We start from the raw sequence: 20,829 nt of genomic DNA on the forward strand, positions 1-20,829 counted from the left end.
TACAAGAATAGTAGCTAGGGCTCATCGCGAGCGAGGAAGAGAAAGGGGATAAGAGCCGAGCTGCCGTTGTCGTGATCCACTGGATGCCGATCCCTTGCATTGCAGTCTCCTTTAGTACTTGGCGTGGTGGGCTTCACTTGGACCACTCTGGGCCGCAGGTTCTACAGTTGGGCTTCCTGTCTCGGTCCTCGCGTGGGGCAGCGCTGGGCAGGGTGGTGTCGCTGCCCGGTGGGACGCACCTGTCAGGGGCGTTGACACTAATTGAATGGAACAAAATCTGTTGTGATCTGTGTTCTATCTAGGCATCAGAACTTGCTTATCTTGTTGTTCTATGTACCATATATACATATGATTGTTGCTAGGTAGCTTGACACTGAGAGGTTAGATTCCTGCAAAACTACATTGTTACTTTTTGGTGTGAGTGCCTCGCTACTGATGATAAGGGAAAGAAGCCAGTTGATGCTACTACTCCCCTGAAGTGCCATATGTCAGTGTTGAACAGATCTGGACCAAGTCATGCAGGAAAGCCTAGATGGACTAAACCTCTAGTGGGGTGGCTGAAAGTTAACACTGATGCTGCGTTTGTAGCCAATTCGGGAGAAACTAGTGCTGGGTACATTATAAGAGATTACATGGGTAGACTTGTAAGAGCCAAGGGCGTAAAACTCCATGCCTGTGCGAGTATCGAAGAGGCTGAAGCTTGTGCGTGTGTCAGGCTGAAGGCTGCTCTTGACTTGGGAAATGAAAAGATCATCATTGAATCTGATTGTGTTGCGGTTATTTCAAACATTTTGTCACCTGAGACCCCTTTAGCAGCTTGGAGAGAGCACTATATAGAGACTAGGGAGCTTCTGCATGGTAGATTGAACATTGTCTTTCGGAAGATAGGGAGAGATGGCAACAAGTCTGCTAGCAAACCCAGATCGGTGGTAGGGGGCAGTCTATATGGGCCAACTACCACTGGATTTGGCGCTGCTGGTGCTATCTGAGTGTAATGCCTGTGATGATATTTTAATTTAATTGCAATCTTTCCCCTAAAAAAAGAAAAATGAAAGATAAAGTGATGTGTTATTTGATATGTAGACACATAAGGGGTTCAGACTAAATTATTAATGCACACGAACAGGTACATGACCGCCCAAGAGGCGCGCCCCAGCATCTAGTACACAAGAAACGGGAGGAGCTGGTTGGGACGCTGCGGATCAAAATCCAGTTCTTTTCAGCTTGTAATTCTACAAACTTATAAGTTGCTACAAAATCTTAAAAGAACTGACAAGGTATATTTCAGCGAAATATATCTTCTAATCTCCAAGACTATATTGCATGGAGGTTCTTGTCGCAAAATCTATTTATAAACCATAATTATAAACCAAAATCTTTTTATAAACCATAATCCATCATTCCAGATCATCTGATAAAAGAGTGTGACAAACCAAAAGAAAGAAGCAAAAAACGTGTAGCCTTGCTTGCCAACACAAGTTGACTGACAAAATGGGAGTTGACACCCTCCAATTCTCAAGTGACTGCACAAAGTACTGCTACCCTTCAGCTGCCATGGGAAAACTTGCAGTTTCCCTCATAGGGGCACCGCAACCCTTGTTGGTAGTAGCGGCACATCTTCGGTGCTGGAAACTGCTGGGTGTACCGGTAATTCTGATGATGGTTCTCCTGGGGATGATACTGGTTGTGGTTCATTCTCCAGCTATCGTGCCCATTCTGATGATGGTTCTCCTGGGGATGATACTGGTTCTGGTTCATTCTCCAGCTATCGTGCTCATTCTGATGATGGATCTTTTGGGGCTGATACTGCTCCTGAATCATTTGCCCGCGACCATGCTGATTATGATGATGCCTCTCTTGAGGATTGTACTGCTCTCGAGTCGTTTGCCTATGATCGCGATAATCCCCTTCTTGGTTTCTTGAAGAGAAATCCTGAATTCTAGGCCTGAGAGGTTGATGCCATTGGCTATCACCGTGAGCATGTGGCTGGCCGCTGGAGCCATGCTGGTGTGTCTTTGCATCCTGAGTCCCACGACGCTGGAATGCTGATTCGTCATACGTTGTGTTATGGTAATTGTTATTCCGACGATCAACGGGCTCTACTCTGTAAGTTCTATTTCCATCCTCCTGCCGAAGCACTTCAGTGTGTTGATGTTTGGGGGGCTGTGGTGGATTTTTGATCTGCTGTGGAAGTGCTGGCCTTGATGATTGCTGCTGCATTGCGTTCCCTGGTCCCGCATACTGAAGGCAAGGGGCCTTGCCGTGATCAATGGAATGTACTCTGTTGGTTCCCTTCTTTGCATCCTCCTGTGGAAGCACTAAATTGTGGTGCTCACGTTTGAGGGGCTGTGACTGGTTTCTGATCTGCTCCATAGGAGTTGGCTTTGATACTTTCTGCTGTTGAACTGCATTCCCTGATCCTCCATAATGAAGGCAAGGGGCCCGACCAAGTATGCTGACAGTTTTTGTTGTACCCTCCTGCGGAAGCACTTTATTTTGCTGCTGCCGGTGATTATTGTGTTCCTGTGGGTTCTTGAACATTTGCTGTGCAGGAGTAGGCCTATGATTATCGTGTTGCGTTGGGTGCTTGAAAATTTGCTCTGAAGTGGTGGGCCTTGACAGTATTTGCTGCTGCCTTGTTTTCTCTGGTTTGCCATGTTGGACCGAAGGACCCTGATAGAGGAACTGCTGATGGAACAAATGAATTGCAGGATTTTGTTTTGAAGATATCTGCTGCTGCCTTGCGTTCCCAGGTTCACCTTGTGGGAGGGAATCTGTCCTCCCTTTGTCAAATCTAATAAGTTGTTAAAAGCATACATTAGGAACAATAAAGAAAAAATTGTATGTATATGCCAAAAATTCCCAACATCCAATAGTAAGTAATCAAGATCGAGCTTTCATGTAATAGGATAGAATGATAAGATTCAGAAATACCTTTGATCAACAGTATCCGTGGACACAACCTTCTGTTGTGGAACAACGGTTTGAGATGATATTTGATTCATGTTCTCTTTCCCTTTGCTCTTGTTGTCTTTAAGCCTGTTCCCCAAAACAACATTTGAAAATCATAACATCAATGATATTTGTGGCCAGAAAAAAAAAATATTTGTGGCCAGACACACAACTGTCATGATGGCTCCTCACAACTGCTGCAGCCAAGTCCAGGAGTTGAGACAGTGCAGGAGGAAACCAAACATGCTTGGGGTCGAAGCAGATCTTTAATGAAAGAAAGACTCAGGCTGGTGTGCATTCCTATTGATGAGAGAGTTATATACTATAGAGGTCCAGTTCATGTTCTACTAGGTTAAATAATTATAACCTGCAAGGCAGTGGGTAATTTGAAGGTGCACCCGGGTAAAGAAAATCTATTTTCCCATGTCAAAAAGTTCCAAGTAGACATACACATGTAAATGTCTGAGCACTTTATATGCTTATAAATTTTCATGGAAAATATCATTATACATACTTTTCTCTTTTACACATGGTGTGAAAATATTATTTTTTTACATGAAACTTACAAACATATAAAGGACTCAAACATTTGTGTAGGTAATTTTCTATGTAATGTTTTGTCATTTTCATATAGTACTACTTATTTTCAAACACTCTAGAGTTAACTTTATCTAACTATTTAGTCATAATCAATAGCTGAGACCTCCAAATATTCAATAAGTTTGACTTCCAAATCAATCATATGCAGTCAGCACGGACGTAGCTACCTTCTCGAGCAGAATCTCAAAAGTGTGTCATTTGTTTACTTGCTTCTTTCAAATCATAAGCTGATTCCACTGTTCAAATACTTCCTATAAAGTATAAACAGGTTTGGGCTTGCTACAAATTCCAAACTTAGGATAAGATGATCTGAAAACTGTACATTTTTCCCTAGTTTTAAAAATAAAATACTTTACCACTTTAGCCCTTATTAGGTGGGTGATACGGTACTACAGGTATTTCAGACACTGCTAGTAGCCAAAATGCAAACAAATCACACAAAAAATTACATTATTTTTCCCAGAGACCAGGAAGTTACATTATGATTATCAATACCATATTGATGTCATAGTATTAGAGGCGTACCTATTAAATCTCCTCATCTTGTCAATCTCTTTCTCATGAATCCTGACCTCCCTTGACTTACGTGCCTGGAACCCTCTTGCATGTTTTTCTTCTAGGACTCTGCTTCTTTCCTTTTCATCAGGCCATGGCTATGAAGGTAGAAACTCTATCAGTACCAGTTTAATTGTAAGGTCCTCTTTCCCACTGAAAATGAACCTTACTAGAGAGCAAACCTGTCTCATGGTCTTGTCCTTGTAAAGATTTCTTCCCTTTATGAGGAGAGGATGAAGGGGAGGCCATGGTTTGTACCCTTTACTCCAGAAAATCTCAACCTACATTTCTGATGGTTAAAAACAGTATATGAAGATGATTTCCTTACAATATTATAGCTCAACGCCAGAACTCACAGTGAATGTATGCTGTTGCTTTGCAGTGCCATAGCTTTCTTTGATTATCCTACCAGCATTTGTCCTCTGACCGCATAGACGACCCTTGATTCCACGAGGATCTCCCTTTTTCCTACAGCGATACTCAAACATCACGCCCATCACTAGAGCAAATACAAAATATCTGCTTGATGTGTATTACCTTCTGTAAATATTTTGCTCAAACATCACCACATCACCTTTGCATGCATCACCTACAATAAAAAATTGCTACATAAGATTGACAAAAGTAGCACTTAAATGGCATAGCCAGGGAAGAGAAGTTCTGATACTGTGAGCATTATTGTGTTTAATTTCGAAATAGTACATGAAAATGGGTTTGTTGAAATTAACTCTAGAGCTAAGAAGCTCATCTTCCAAGTGACAAGACTAGTCTTATTATAAGTCTAGGGATTTGTTAAAATTAATTCTCATACATGAGCCATGTTCTGTGCTAAATTAGAAATAGCCTTTTTTTCTCACCTTTACAGTTCAGAACAAAGCTTGACACTGGATACTTCACATCTCCAAATAATTTGACCCTGAATGTTTGCGAATCACAAGAAATTTTTAAGTACATCAATGGACATAGGAAATAACTAAGCAAAGACAATAGCTCACTTATAACAAAATTATTTAAGAGATAACATAAGGGATGTAGTTCATACTCAATGTGATCCCTGATACGATTTAGAAGCTCTTCTTTCTTGCCTCCCAATCTCAACTTGTGAATCCTCAGGTATGCTTTGCATTCATAAACCTTCAATTTCTCCAACTGGCCATCTACATTTCACAAAGTACACATATCATCAAACTAACAGTTATGTTCGTAAGGACATCAGAAATTAACAGTTACGTTTATCTTGGTATTGCCTCAATAAGTCAATATGATGTGTATCCTAGTTTTCCTACAGAATGTTACAACTCAAATATCTTCTCCCGATTCCCTTTCTGACAAGTCGGTACACATTGCTCACGTCAAACTTATAAGACCGTTCCGTTTCCAGTTTGTACCCGCAAGTTGCAAGGGCACATAATGTGGCAGAAAATAAGACTAGGGAGCTCACCGTGCATCAGCTTGTCCACCATCGCCAAAAGATCAATATCCTCATTTCCCATCTCTAGCGCCACGGGTCCTTTCCTGAAATTTCAAAATTCACAAGGAATCCTGATCTCCACCAAGAAGCAAAATTTCGACGCAAAAAAAAAAAAGAACTCGAAGACCCAGGCCAACAAACGCAGAACAAATCGCGAAGATCGTGAGAATATATTTCCGTGTACGTTGTGGGGATCATAGAAACCGAGCCAAATCGAGAGGAGAAGGGAAACCAGGCGCGAACCTGCCCTTGCGCGCGGAGATGGACAGCCGGGCCATCCCGGACCACAGCGCGGCCTCCCCCACCGCCCGCTTGTCGGCGGCGGGGTCGAAGGAGGGGTCCTCGTCGGACCCCGCGTCGGGGCCGTAGAGGTCGGCGAGGGTCTCAGCCTCCGACCCATCACCGCCTCGCTCCTCGCCGCTCTCCACCTCCTCCTCCGACTCCGATTCTGCCCCCTCGAGCGGATCGTGATCCGCCGGTGGGAGGCCGGTGCGGGCGGCGGCGGCGGCCATGGCGGGTTATTGGGTCGACCGTTGGGGATGGAGCGAGAAGGGAGGAGTTTCCGGGTTTGAGTATTCGTTGGCTTTTATGGTGTTTTGGCTGGAAAATGTGTTGGCCCTTCTTCGTGTGGGCTATGGGGTTTTAAGAGCTTTGTTACACGGCACTTTTTCTTCTTCCTATAAACACAGCATTTTCAGGATTTTTTTTTCAAAACGCGTTACATAACGTAGACAGCTCGCGAAAAAGATGAAGAAAATGCTATCTAGCGATCGTCAGATTTTGGCGATTCCTAGCAAACGACTTCAGATGGTCAGCACGAATCCTAAAGCAGTGGAGGGACGCCACGTCAGTTGAAGTCATATTCAATTTTGAACTTGGCTCATGATTTTGACTTGTCAATGATATTTCAAATCAATCAGGTGCAACTGACCTATAAAAATATATCAATTCTGTGCATCCTCTCATTACCTAAAAAACAAGACACGTCAACATATGATATTGTAGCATCAATATAGTACATGCAGACACAGACGTAGAAAATTTTTCCACATATGTATTGGTTGATTAGTAGAAAACACAGAATCACACCGTGAACAGTCCACCAAAACACCGCACTATAAACAAAAAGAAAAACACACTCCATCATCTCCCCCACCCGCCAAACCAAATACTCTCTCAGCTCCAAATTATAAGGTGTATTTGTTTTTTGAAAAGACCAATTTCTTTAACTTAGACCAAGTGCAGAGCCAAAAACATCGACATCCACACCACTAAACAAATAAAATATGAAAATTCATTTCATGATCAATCTTTTGATACCAATTCGATATTATGGATATTGATATACTTCCCTATATATTTAGTCAAATTTAAAGGGTTTGGCTTTTCAAATAACTAATACGCCTTATATTTCGAAATAGATGGAATAAAGAATTATAAACCAGCAGCACAATGGCGCAGTAAAGCGCGTCCAACCCTTTTAGTATTGTCTGAACTATCAGGGGCTAGGTGGTTCTCTAAGCTTGATTTAAGAGCTCGATATCACCAAATCTGACTCGAAGAAGGCGAAGAGCACAAGACGGCTTTCCAAACACATTTTGGCCAATGTGAATACAAGGTTATATCCTTTGGACTCGCAGGAGCCCCAACCACCTTCCCGGAAGCCATGAACTCCACATTGCACCTGGTTCTCCGGACATCCTCGTATACAACAAATCTTTTGCTCAGCATCTGCAATACCTAAGACAAGTGTTTGCTCTGTTCATAATAGATTAGTGGTATATAAAGAGGTCTAAATGCTCTTTTGGACACTAGGAACTTGCGTATTTGGGCCATACCATTTCATCTGGAGGATTTCAACTGATTATAGTAAAGTACATGAAGTGGTACAATGGTCAATTCCCACATCAACCAAAGAAGTGAGGTCCTTTTTGGGAATTGTTGGCTACTACATACATTGTGTGCACCATTTTTGAATGATTGCTAAGCCTACCACATTACTGAAGAAGCATGACCAATTTGGTTGGACATCCACAACTGGAACTACATTTCAAGCATTAAAGAATGCCCTGGTTACAACTCCAATTTTTGTTGGAAATATGCCCTAGAGGCAATAATAAAATGGTTATTATTATATTTCCTCGTTCATGATAATTGTCTATTGTTCATGCTATAATTGTATTAACCGGAAACTATAATACATGTGTGAATACATAGACCACAACATGTCCCTAGTAAGCCTCTAGTTGACTAGCTTGTTGATCAATAGATGGTTATGATTTCTTGACCATGGACATTGGATGTCGTTGATAATGGGATCACATCATTAGGAGAATGATGTGATGAACAAGACCCAATCCTAAGTATAGCACAAGATCGTGTAGTTCGTTCGCTAGAGCTTTTCTAATGTCAAGTATCATTTCCTTAGACCATGAGATTGTGCAACTCCCGGATACCGTAGGAATGCTTTGGGTGTATCAAACGTCACAACTTAACTAGGTGGCTATAAAGGTGCACTACGGGTATCTCCGAAAGTGTCTGTTGGGTTGGCAAGAATCGAGACTGGGATTTGTCACTCCGTATGATGGAGAGGTATCTCTGGGCCCACTTGGTAATGCATCATCATAATGAGCTCAATGTGACTAAGGAGTTAGCCATGGGATCATCCATTACGGAACGAGTAAAGAGACTTGCCAGTAACGAGATTGAACGAGGTATGAGGATATCGATGATCGAATCTCGGGCAAGTAACATACTGATGGACAAAGGGAATTGTATACAGGATTGATTGAATCCCTGACATCGTGGTTCATCTGATGAGATCATCGTGGACATGTGGGAGCCAATATGGGTATCCAGATCCTGCTATTGGTTATTGACCGGAGAGGTGTCCCGGTCATGTCTGCATGGTTCCCGAACCCGTAGGGTCTACACACTTAAGGTTTGGTGACGCTAGAGTTGTAATGGGAATAGTATGTGGTTATCGAAGGTTGTTCGGAGTCCCGGATGAGATCCCGGACATAATGAGGAACTCCGGAATGGTCCGGAGGTAAAGATCGATATATTGGAGGAAGGGTATTGGAGTCCGAAATTGTTCTGGGAGTATCAGGTGACGACCAGCGTGACCGAAAGGTGTTTCGGAGGCCCCGGCAAGTGTTGGGGGGCCTTATGGGCAAGGGGAGGGAGCACACCAGCCCACTAAGGGGTTGTGCGCCCCTCCCACCCCCTCTCACGTAACTTGGAGAGGTGGGGGCACCTCCCATAGGGCAGCCGCCCCTCCCGGCTTGGGGGGCAAGTTTCCTAGGGGTGGGGGCACCCAAACCCATCTAGGGTTTCCCCTATGGCCGCCGCCCCTTCCCTAGGGAACCTTAGGGTCCCCCCTTCCCCCTATATATAGCGAGGGAAAGACAGGGCAGCCGCACCCCCTTCCCTGGCGTAGCCCCTCCCTCCTCCAACACCTCCTCCTCCTCTGTAGTGCTTAGCGAAGCTCTGCTAGAGAACCACGAGCTCCACCACCACCACGCCGTTGTGTTGTTGGAGTTCTCCCTCATCTTCTCCTCTCCCCTTGCTGGATAAAGAAGGAGGAGACATCCTCGGGCTGTACGTGTGTTGAACGTGGAGGCATCGTCCGTTCGTCGCTTGATCGGATCTTCCGTGATTTGAATCACAGGGAGTACGACTCCATCAACCGCGTTCTTGTAACGCTTCCGCTTAGCGATCTTCAAGGGTATGAAGATGCACTCCCTCTCTCTCATTGCTAGCATCTTCTAGATTGATCTTGGTGACACGTAGGAAAATTTTGAATTATTACTATGTTCCCCAACAGTTTTGGCACTATCAGATTTCACAAAAACTTTTGCCATCAAAACAGCCGCTTGTGATCTGGGTGTGGGTTGTTCTCCAGTAAGAAGGCCATCCAATAGCATACCTCAGCAAGCCTTTGGGCCAAGAACAAAAGGTGATGAGGACATCCCAACCATCAACGGTCCAATCACAAGAAGTCGGGCAATGCAAATACATGATCAGGTGAACGCTAACTTAAGTTTATCATTTGACCTTGAAGACATGGTTGTGCATTCACCTCCTTTGTTGTTGGTTGAACTCAGGTGCAATATCGAAGAAGGCCAAACACATATTAGTCCGTGCAAAACAATGTTTTATGGTGGAGAAACAAAGTTAGGAGTTCATGAAGAAACAAGTTGTCTATTGAAGAAACAATGTTCCGATTCTGACAAAACAATGTTTTTCACGAGTTTGGATATCCCAACTTGCGAAGGTTCCCTAAACCCGAGTTTGCTGCTGAAGGAAACATTGTTCGACCCCAATGAACAATGTTTGGTTGGGAACTGCCAACCACCTCCGACGAGAGATTTCCATAAGCTACCTCTTTAAGTCTTGAAGCCAATTAGTCAAACCAAAGTTGGTTCACTTTAACACCTAAGCTGGTTCCAAAGATAGTTTGTTTTCACTCCTATCCAGGGCGGTTGTCCCGATTATAAATAGGCTAGCTCTTCCCTTCGTTGGGGGCTTTTGCCACTTCTATCAAAGACCAAAGACATAGGCTCCTCCTGAGATTGGAGAGCTCTTGTTATCCTTATTCTTGTGATTACTTGAGAAATTGCTCCTAATTCGTGCTCCACAACTACATCATGTTGTGTGGGTTAGAGTTTGTGGTTTCCCTTGCGGATTGCACCTATCATGTGCTCCACGACTTGAGAGTGGTTGTGTGGGGGTAGTATTGTGGGTTGTGGATCGGCTAATGTTCGGATTGCAGGCTTCGGTGAGCATCCTCCTCGTCGGGTTATAATCTCTTATTTTCCATTTTTGGTTGTTTGCAACTAGTTATCCCCATCCATTTACTGATCCTACACCGTGAAGATCGGACCTCCCCTCGAACACTCTCTTCTCCGATGACGGTGTCACATCATCTGGTATTCAGAGCAAGATTTACATGGTAGGATCTATATCGTTGTAGCTAGATTTGTCCTTTTTAGTTTGGGTTTCCCCGTTCTAGAGTCCAAAGCCAAAAATCCACACAAAAAATCCAAGCCTTTGTTGCTGAGATCTAGTTGTTTGCTTTCATCTTTGTGTTTGCACCAAGTTCTATCCAAGGTTGTTGTTGTTGTTTTCTTCAAGTCTTGATGTTGGATCTTTTGTGCTGAAAAAAGAGAAAGCAAAAAAAAAGAGATAGAGAGAAAAGAATGGAAAAAAAGCAACAAAAAAGATCAAAAAAAAGAGAAGAGAAAGTGTGAGAAAGTGTGCAATCATATTCAGTTTGGTGAGAAATTTCAGAAGTTGTAGTGGCAAGTGTTGCAACTCAAACGTGGTGCAAGGATCTACAATTTTTTCTTGTTCATTTGGTTTGCATCGATTGGATCTCACCACTAGCCCTCCTCATTTTACCCCACCTAGAAACATCAGCTTCCTTACTTTTATTCGCCCGTCCACTACTGATTTTCTACCACCACACAACCGCCAAGGAACCATTAGAATTTGGGTAAGCAAGAAGGTGAGCTGAGTGTTTTCCGCATAAGTTTTTTCTTTTGTCCACTTGTTTCCAAGAGTTAACATGACAGGATCCAACTCGAGTGTACATGGACATCAACATGTGAAAGATGATCTCCCAAAAACTCATGCGACACTTGGTGATTTGATTGAGGAGAGTATAGTTGCAGCTATGCGAAGGATGTTCGGAGGTCATCTTCCTATCGCGGGCAATGGGGATCAACATCAACACAGCCCCGCTGCCTCGCTGTCCGCCGTCAATCAGCGACATCACATAAACGAGGACCGCCACGATGGTCGTGGAAGAGCTGTAGGAGCTGCTGCCCACAATGTCCGTGTTGTTGGTGCTGAATGGAGGTGTGACAACTTTGCTGCCACCCGTGAGGGTGGGCTGCATGGAGGAGAAGCTTGGGGTGAGGCCATGACCCCCGCGGGTTTGTCGTTGAGCACGGGCGACGAGCTGCACATGATGGTGATGACATCTCCCTTGAAGATCTCTCCGAGCATGGTGGCGAAGATGAAAGGCATGGGGGGCTATGGACCCTACTCCCCGCCTCGCTGTGGTGCTGTTTTTTGGTCGCAATGGTCATCATTATGACTGTCGTGATCAAGATGACTGCGACAACCAAGCGAGAGTGAAGCTACATGTGCCATCATTCACGGGAAAAGAGGATCCGGATGCATATATTGAGTGGGAGGAGAAGTGTGATCAAATCTTTCACATCCATGGTTTTTCTGAAGCCAAGAGGGTTGATCTTGCTATTATGGAGTTCTCTGGTTATGCTCTTACATGGTGGAATTAGTTGCAAGACGATTGATTGATATCGGGCAATAATTATATCCGCAGTTGGACTTTGATGAAGCAAGTCATGAGGCGCCATTTTGTTCCATCATACTATGAGAGGCAACTATACAAGCGATTGCAGGAGCTCACTCAAGGTTACGGCACTGTTGGAGAGTGCTATAAAGAGATGGAGGTGTTGCTAATTCGAACAAGAACCCATGAAAGTGATGAGGCGAAGATGGCGAGATTTTTACATGGGCTAAATGATGAAATATCAGATTTTGTGGAGATGTTTCCTTATGATACACTACAAGATGTGGTTCATCAAGTTATACGAGTTGAGAATAAGAATATGTGTAATGGTCATACTCGTGCTTTCCAAGGCCGCAACACCACACACTCATGGTAGCGAACACAATGGACATATGGTTCTCAGTTTGAGAGTGCACTACCTAGGCACCCACATGCCTCGATGGCTTCCTCACCTGCTATTCGCAATCAAGATAAGAGGTCATCAGCTACAGCAGGAGTATCCTCCGCTCCACCTCCATAAAAGAGTTCTCATGCAACAACGACATTCAATGCCACAAGTGCAAAGGAAGAGGTCACATTTCTTCGGAATGTCCAAGCAAAAGAACTATGATCATCAATGAATGAGGTGAATGGGAGTCTGAAAGTGACCCTGAAGGTGCAATGATGAAGTGAAAGAGCAGAAAGGTTGGGGAGTAGGAGGAACTATTTTATCTCATGAGGAACTTGATGGTGAAGCTTTGGTTGTATGTCATTCACTTAACGCCCAGGTTGTGGAGGAGGACAAGGGGCAGCGGCATAATCTTTTCCAAAGCAACTCAAAGATATGTCAAGTGATTGTTGATAGTGGCAGCTGCAACAATATTGCAAGCACGGAGATGGTTGAGAAGCTTCAGTTGCAAACAAAACGTCATCCACACCCATACTGCATGCAATGGCTGAATGATTGTGGCGTAATTAAGGTGATTAGCAGCGTGCGAATACCAATTTCAGTAGGGACATATCAGGATGTTGTTGTGTGTGATGTGGTGCCGATGCATGCTTGTCACTTGCTTCTTGGACGGCCGTGGTTGCATGACCGTGATGTACAAATTAGCAGACATGCGAATCGCTTATGTTTTGTCCATAGAGGAGAAAAGTTCACTTGGCTACCCATGACATCCGAGGAAGTCTATCTTGATGAGATGAAAAGGAAAGGAAAGAAAAAGGGAGAGAGTGATCATACAGAACGAGTGAGCCAACAACACAGTGAGCGAGTGTTTCCACAGCCAAAAGCTCCATAGACAAATATGACCAAGCCACGGGAAAATAGGGATTAGTTATGATGGCTAGGAAAAGGGATATGCGGGAATTGAAAGAACCTAATACTCCATTCTTTGTACTCATGTACAAGGAAACTTTATTGGCTGCTAATGACTTACCCTCAACTCTTCCTAGTGTTGCTTTTGATCTTTTGCAGGAGTATGAGGATGTGTTTGCCAAGGAGGTGCCACCTGGTTTGCCACAGAAGTGGGGCATTGAACATCAAATCGACTTGGTTCCGGGCGCCCCACTACCAAACCGACCACCGTACCGAGCAAACCCAGATGAGGCGAAGGAAATTCAGAGGCAAGTAGAAGATCTTCTTAACAAAGGGTATGTAAGGGAAAGTCTTTCTCCTTCTGATGTTCCCATTCTTTTAGTTCCAAAGAAAGACGGTACTATGCGCATGGGCACTGATTGTAGATCCATTAACAACATAACCATGAGATATCAGCACCCTATTCCTAGGCTCGATGACATGCTTTATGAACTTTGTGGCTCCACCATATTTTCCAAAATTGATTTGCGAAGTGGATACCACCAGATAAGAATGAAAGAGGGCGACGAATGGAAAATTGCATTCAAGACAAAATTTGGCTTGTATGAATGCTTGGCTATGCCTTTTGGATTAACGAATGCACCTGGTACTTTCATGAGATTGATGAATCATGTGCTTAGATCCTTCATGGGCAAGTTTGTAGTGGTTTACTTTGATGACATATTGATTTATAGCAAAACTTTGGAGGATCATGTTGGACATATAAAATGTGTGCTTGCTATTCTATGGGAGAAAAAGTTGTATGCTAACATGGAAAAGTGCACATTTTGCACAAACAAGGTTGTGTTTCTTGGCTTTGTTATTTCAGCAAAAGGTGTGGAGATGGGTGAAGAGAAGATCAAGGCTATTCATGAGTGGATGCCTCCACAAAATGTGAGCCAAGTACGTAGCTTCATCTGACTTGCGGGTTTCTACCACTAGTTCGTCAAGGATTTCAGCACCATTGTTGCACCAATGAATGAGTTAATGAAGAAGGACACTCCGTTCCAATGGGGTGATGCCCAAGACAAGTCCTTACCAGAACTGAAGTTGAGGTTGACATAAGCCCAATTGCTTTCACTTCCCAATTTTGGTAAGACATTTGAAATTGAATGTGATGCAAGTGGTGTTGGCATTGGTGGAGTTCTAATGCAAGAAGGTAAACCCATCGCCTATTTTAGTGAGAAGCTTAATGGTCCAACTCTTAATTATTCCGTCTATGATAAATAATTGTATGCACTTGTTTGATATTTGGAAACATGGCGGCATTACTTGTGGCCTAAAGAGTTTGTGATACATTCTGACCATGAATCTCTAAAGTATCTAAAGGGTCAACTCAAACTGAACCGTAGACATGCAAAATGGTGTGAGTTCATAGAATCTTTTCCTTATATTGTCAAGTACAAGAAAGGGAAGGCTAACATTGTTGCCAATGCATTGTCTAGGTGTCATATTTTACTTTCCCAACTTGATGTTAAAATCCTTGGTTTACAAAGCATCAAAGAATTGTACTCTAACGACTCATACTTTGCTGAACCATTTTCAAAGTGCAACAAGGGAAAGGGATTGCGTGATGGATTTCTATTTCGCGCTAACAAATTGTGCATCCCAGATTGTTCTGTTCGTTTGTTGCTTTTGCGGGAGGCTCACGCTGGTGGACTCATGGGACATTTTGGAGCCAAGAAAAATGAAAGTGTGCTCGTTGATCACTTCTTTTGGCCGCGAATGGAACGCTATGTGATGAGATGCGAGATATGTCACAAAGCTAAGTCCCGCTTGAATCCTCATGGTCTCTATACTCCTCTATCTATTCCGAATACTCTGTGGGAAGATATTTCTATGGATTTTGTTCTTGGTTTACCACAGACTAAGAGGGGGAGTGACTCGGTGTTTGTGGTAGTTGATCGTTTTAGCAAAATGGCACATTTTATCCCATGTCATAAGAGCGATGATGCTTCACACATTGTTGATCTGTTTTTCAGGGAAGTTGTGCGGCTACATGGAGTACCACGCACGATTGTGTCAGACCATGACACCAAATTTTTGAGATACTTTTGGAAGATCTTGTGGGGAAAACTTGGCACCAAGTTCCTATTTTCCACAACATGCCACCCATAAACTGATGGATAGACTGAAGTTGTTAACCGAACATTGTCCATGATGCTAAGAGCAGTCCTCAAGAAGAATTTGAAGATGTGGGAAGATTGCCTACCTCATGTGGAGTTAGCGTATAACAGGGCGGTACATTCAACCACTAAAATTTTCCCATTTGAACTTGTTTATGGATTCAAACCTATTGCTCCCATCGATCGTTTGCCTTTGCCACTGCAAGAATGAACCAGCCTCGATGCAAGTAAGCATGCTGATTTCATCAAGAAACTTCATGCCCAGGCAAAGGAGAACATTGACAAAATGACTGGACAATATACGAAGCGGGTAAACAAGACCAGGAATAAGCTAGTGTTCAATTAAGGTGATTTGGTATGGGTACACCTTCGGAAGGACCATTTTCCTGGGCAACGCAAGTGCAAGTTGTAGCCACGTGGTGATGGACCATTTGCGGTGCTTGATAATCCCCAAGTGCAAGGAATCATCGTAGCAATTTCCAAAGGTGGAAGTGATAAGTATGGAGTGTTAAACCCACAAGGAGCTAAAGGTAAGATCAGTATTCTCTCAAGTCCTATCTGCCACTGATACGACTCTACGTATACCGAACGTTTGCTTCCATCTAGAAATGAGAAATAGAACTACGTTGTGGGTATGAAGAGGATAGATTTGCATGATATCGAAGAGCTAAAATATAAAATAAGGTGATGTTAACATAAAGTTAGAATATATTATAAATAGCGAGTGTGGAATAATGATGGATCGGTGTGCGAAATTGTCCTAGGCAATTGTTAACAAGATCGGTGGTTGTTATTGCAATTTTATATGGGGGAGAGGCATAAGCTAACATACTTTCTATCCTTGGATCATATGCACTTATGATTGGAACTCTAGCAAGCATCTGCAACTACTAAAGATCATTAAGGTAAAACCCAACCATAGCATTAAAGCATCAAGTCCCCTTTATACTATACGCAACAACTGCCTTACTCGGGTTTATGCTTCAGTCACTCAAGCAACCCACTATAAGCGAATCATGAACGTATTGCAACACCATACAGCAGGAATCCCTCACGTGTGCACGGCACGGGAAGCACCATAGGACAGCACCAAAATAAAACATACAACTCAAACCAATCTATATCATCAATTAACCCAAAAGACAAAAGAAATCTACTCAAAAAAACATAGGATGGCAACACATCATTGGATCATAATATGTGGCATAAAGCACCATGTTCAAGTAGGGTATTACAGCGGTGTGGGAGGAGTGGACCGCATAAAAGAGATGAGGAAGGTGATCAAGATGGTGATGTTGATGAAAACGATCACTGTGGCGATGTTTTTTAATGACCCGGCAGCACTCCGGCGCCACCGAGAGAGAGAGAGAGGGGGAGAGAGCCTCCTGATGACCCACAAGTATAGGGGATCAATTGTAGCTCTTTTCGATAAGTAAGAGTGTCGAACCCAACGAGGAGCAGAAGGAGATGACAAGTAGTTTTCAGTAAGGTAGAGTCTATAAGTGTTGAAATCGTAAGTAGCAGAGTAGTTTGATAGAAAGATAATTTGTAACGAGCAAGTAACGATAGTAGTAACAAAAGTGCAGCAAGGTAGCCCAATCCTTTTGAGGCAAAGGACAGGCCAAAACAGTCTCTTATGATAAGAAAAGCTTCTTGAGGGTACACGGGAAATTCATCTAGTCACTTTCATCATGTTGGTTTAATTCGTGTTCGCTACTTTCATAATTTGATATGTGGGTGGACCGGTGCTTAGGTGTTGTTCTTACTTGAACAAACCTCCTACTTATGATTAACCCTCTCGCAAGCATCCGCAACTACGAGAAAAGTATTAAGAATAAATTCTAACCATAGCATTAAACTTTTGGATCCAATCGGTCCCTTACGGAATAGCGCATAAACTGGGGTTTAAGCTTCTGTCACTCTCACAACCCATCATCTAATTGCTACTCCAAAATGCATTCCCTTAGGCCCAAATATGGTGAAGTGACATGTAGTCTACGTTCACATGACACCACTAAGGGAATCACAACATACATACTATCAAAATATCGAACACATATCAAATTCACATGATTACTTGCAACATGATTTCTCCCGTGACCTCAAGAACAAAGGTAACTACTCACAAATGATAAACATGCTCGTGATCAGAGGGGTATTAAATAGCATATTGGATCTGAACATATAATCTTCCACCAAATAAACCATATAGTGATCAACTACAAGATGTAATCAAAACTACTAGTCACCCACAAGTACCAATCTATAGTTCCGGTAACAAGGTTGAACACAAGAGATGAACTAGGGTTTGAGAGGAGATGGTGTTGTTGAAGATGTTTATGGAGATTGCCCTCCCCAAGATGGGAGAGTTGTTGGTGATGATGATGACGATGATTTCCCCCTCCGGGAGGGAAGTTCCCCCGGGGAATCGCTCCGCCGGAGGGCAAAAGTGCTCCTGCCCAAGTTCCGCCTTGAGGCGGCAGCGCTTCGTACCAAAAGTACTCTCCTTATATTTTTTCTAGGTCAAAATGACTTATATACCAAAAGATGGGCACCGGAGGTGGGCCGAGTAGGGCACAACCCACCAGGGCCCGCCTAGGCTCCCTGGCGCGCCCAGGTGGGTTGTGCCCACCTGGTGGGCCCCTATGGTAGTTATTTGCTCCAATAATTCTTAAATAATCCATAAAAAAATCTCCGTGAAGTTTCAGCTTGTTTGGAGTTGTGCAGAATAGGTGGCCTGACGTAGCTTTTCCAGGTCCAGATTTCCAGCTGCCAGAATTCTCCCCCTTGGTGTGTACCTTGCAAATTATGAGAGAAAAGGCATTAGAATTACTCCAAAAAGCATTATTATGGATAAAAACATTATAAATAACAGTGAGAAAACATGATGCAAAATGGGTGTATCATCTCCACCTTGTGCTTCCTCCTCCATGGCCTCCCCCTAGATGGGGAGAGGTTCTCCCTCTGGTCCTTGGCCTACATGGCGATGATGGCCCCCTCCGGGATCCTCCTCCATGGCCTCCGGTGATGATGGCCCCCTCCGGTAGGGTGCCGGAGAGGGCCTAGATTGATTTCGTGGCTATAGAGGCTTGCAGCAGCGAAACCCCTGATCTAGGTTTATTTCTGGGGGTTTTGGTATTTATTGTAATTTTTGGCGTCGGTCTCACGTTAAGGGGGTCCACGAGGTAGCGACAAGGTAGGAGCACCCATGAGAAAAATGTTTCAACCGGACACATAGAAAGATAGGGGCTTATGGTTTCGCCTCTCAACATACTCACCTCAAGGGTGATGTCAACAATAATAACTCATGCCACCCATATTCAATTGGACATATGTGCCTAGATCTTTCCTGACCACATGATGCTTGCCAAACGAGAAAAATAAAAGGAATAGAGAGAAAAACTTCGACTCTTGCATAAAAGTAAATACATAAAAGTAAAAGATGGGCCCTTCGCAGAGGGAAGCAGAGGTTGCCATGCACTTTTTAGTTTGTATGCTCAATCCCTTAGTGCAAAAGAATGTCACGTTACATTGCCCCTTGTGATAGCGACCTTTATTATGCAGTCTGTCGCTTTTATTCGTCACCATCACAAGTTCGTGCAACGCTCAATTTTATCTTACACTAAATGATCTCACACTTTCAGAAGAAATTTTTATTGCCTTTTTGCACCGATGACAACTTACTTGAGGGATCTTGCTCAATCCCTAGGTAGGTATGGTGGACACTTGAAAATAAGATTTGGGTTTAAGGGTTTTTGGATGCACAAGTAGTATCTCTACTTAGTGTGGAATTTTTGGCTAGCAAAGATAGGGGGCAAGCACCACATGTTAAAGGATCTATGACAATATGACTTCTATGTGAATATGAACAAACATAAATTATTAAGTTGTCTTCCTTGTCCAACGTCAACAATTTTGGCACATAATAATTTGATGATGGCTCAGAATCACAAAAGATTTCTAGGATAGTATATTTAAATGTGAATCTTGTCTTCCCTTATTAATTCTTTCATGAGTTGCATCATTGACTAATGCTATGTTTGTCAATCTCTAATAAAATTTTCTACTTATACTTTTCCTTATGTTGTGCCATCACCTACCATAGGATTAGTATATAATCTTTTCTTTATTTTTTTCCTTTCTTTTATTTGTTTCCTTTCTTATTTATTTTCTTTTATTTGCTACATGAAAGTAAAGAAAGCAAAAACTCATACTAAACTTTATTATATAACTTGCACGCGATTACAAGGATAGATCACTAAGCAAACTCTCAAAGAAGAAAGGATCGAATTAAACTTTTATTCATCTAAAGAAAAGATCGAACTAAAATAAGTAAAAGCAAAAAGATAGTGGGATGATACAATATCGGGGCACCTCCCCCAAGCTTGGCGGAATCCAAGGGGAGTTCCCATACCCGATACTCAGTTCTCCTTTGGTGGTGAAGAAGGTGATGTTGGTGAAGAAGAAGAGATCTTGTCCCCAGATTTCCATGGCAGTGGTCCACCATCATAAGAGGAGGAGTGAGTCTCACGAGTCCTGCAGCTAGCAACCAAACTCATACCTTTAAACCTCGCCTCATATTCAAAGACTTGGTTTTGAAGATCATATATCTAGCTTTGGAGAAAGATGATTTGCTCGTTGAGGGTGAAGATGATCACAGGAAAGGTCCATGATCATGAGGTGATTGGCATTGATCCCATGCTCCACTATCCCCTTGCACTGGAAGACATCTTGCTCCACAGCTTCGATCCTGGCCTCCATGGTTCCCGTCCTCTTGGGACATGGCATATCACAGAGGTGTAGCACCCCCTCATGCATCTGGATGACCTAAGGGTGCTGCACTACCTCCCGTGGATATGGGTTGATGACGTTCTTGAAGAACTTGTCCTTGGAGGAGCTTGAAGAGGCCATGGTAGACGGGATCTGACAGAAAATAGCAAGGAAAAAGAGAACAGAGGATTTCTCTGTGATACAATGATCAACAGGTTCGGGAAGTATATATAGATTTTTTTTCTTGGAGGACAAGTATAGGGTAGAAAAACGGAGTACGGAAGGTGTCCCAGGTGGGCACAAGACACCAGGGGCGCTAGGCAAGTCTCTTTACTCATTCCGTAAAGTGCCCTGGCGTCTTGTGCCCACCAGGGGACGCTTCCTGGAAGTTTCTTTATTCCCAAAATTCTAAAATATTCCAAAACTGATAAAAAGTATTTTTGCGGATTTTTCGGAGTCCATTTACTTACCGTATCATGTACTTCCTTATTTTCACGATTCTGGAGTGTTCCGGAAGAACTCTTTTATGTGTTCTTCTGGTGTCATAGTTTGGATAATATTACTTTCAACATTAATAAGTGTACCTGAGAAATAATGCTTTATTCGTTGCCCATTGACAACCTTCGGGTTATTGTTGGGGAACGCAGTATTTCAAAAAAATTCCAATGATCACAAAAGATCTATCTAGGAGATGCAT

General features: G+C 43.1%; 1 protein-coding gene across 1 annotated transcript; it reads right to left on the reverse strand.

Annotated features, from left to right (window-relative positions):
* Nucleotides 1-1,362: 1,362 nt before the first annotated feature.
* LOC123102374 (zinc finger CCCH domain-containing protein 62) lies at nt 1,363-6,190 on the reverse strand. The gene is made up of 10 exons (XM_044523704.1): nt 5,822-6,190; nt 5,549-5,622; nt 5,150-5,264; nt 4,965-5,023; nt 4,645-4,696; nt 4,464-4,575; nt 4,290-4,388; nt 4,078-4,205; nt 2,935-3,039; nt 1,363-2,794 (listed from the first exon to the last, which is right to left on the reverse strand). The coding sequence occupies exons 1-10, from the start codon at nt 6,088-6,090 to the stop codon at nt 1,546-1,548; spliced, it is 2,262 nt and encodes a 753-aa protein (XP_044379639.1). The 5' UTR covers nt 6,091-6,190; the 3' UTR covers nt 1,363-1,545.
* Between the last annotated feature and the right edge of the window lie 14,639 nt (nt 6,191-20,829).

Source organism: Triticum aestivum, chromosome 5A (genome assembly GCF_018294505.1).
Source record: "Triticum aestivum cultivar Chinese Spring chromosome 5A, IWGSC CS RefSeq v2.1, whole genome shotgun sequence".
Classification (NCBI taxonomy): domain Eukaryota; kingdom Viridiplantae; phylum Streptophyta; class Magnoliopsida; order Poales; family Poaceae; genus Triticum; species Triticum aestivum.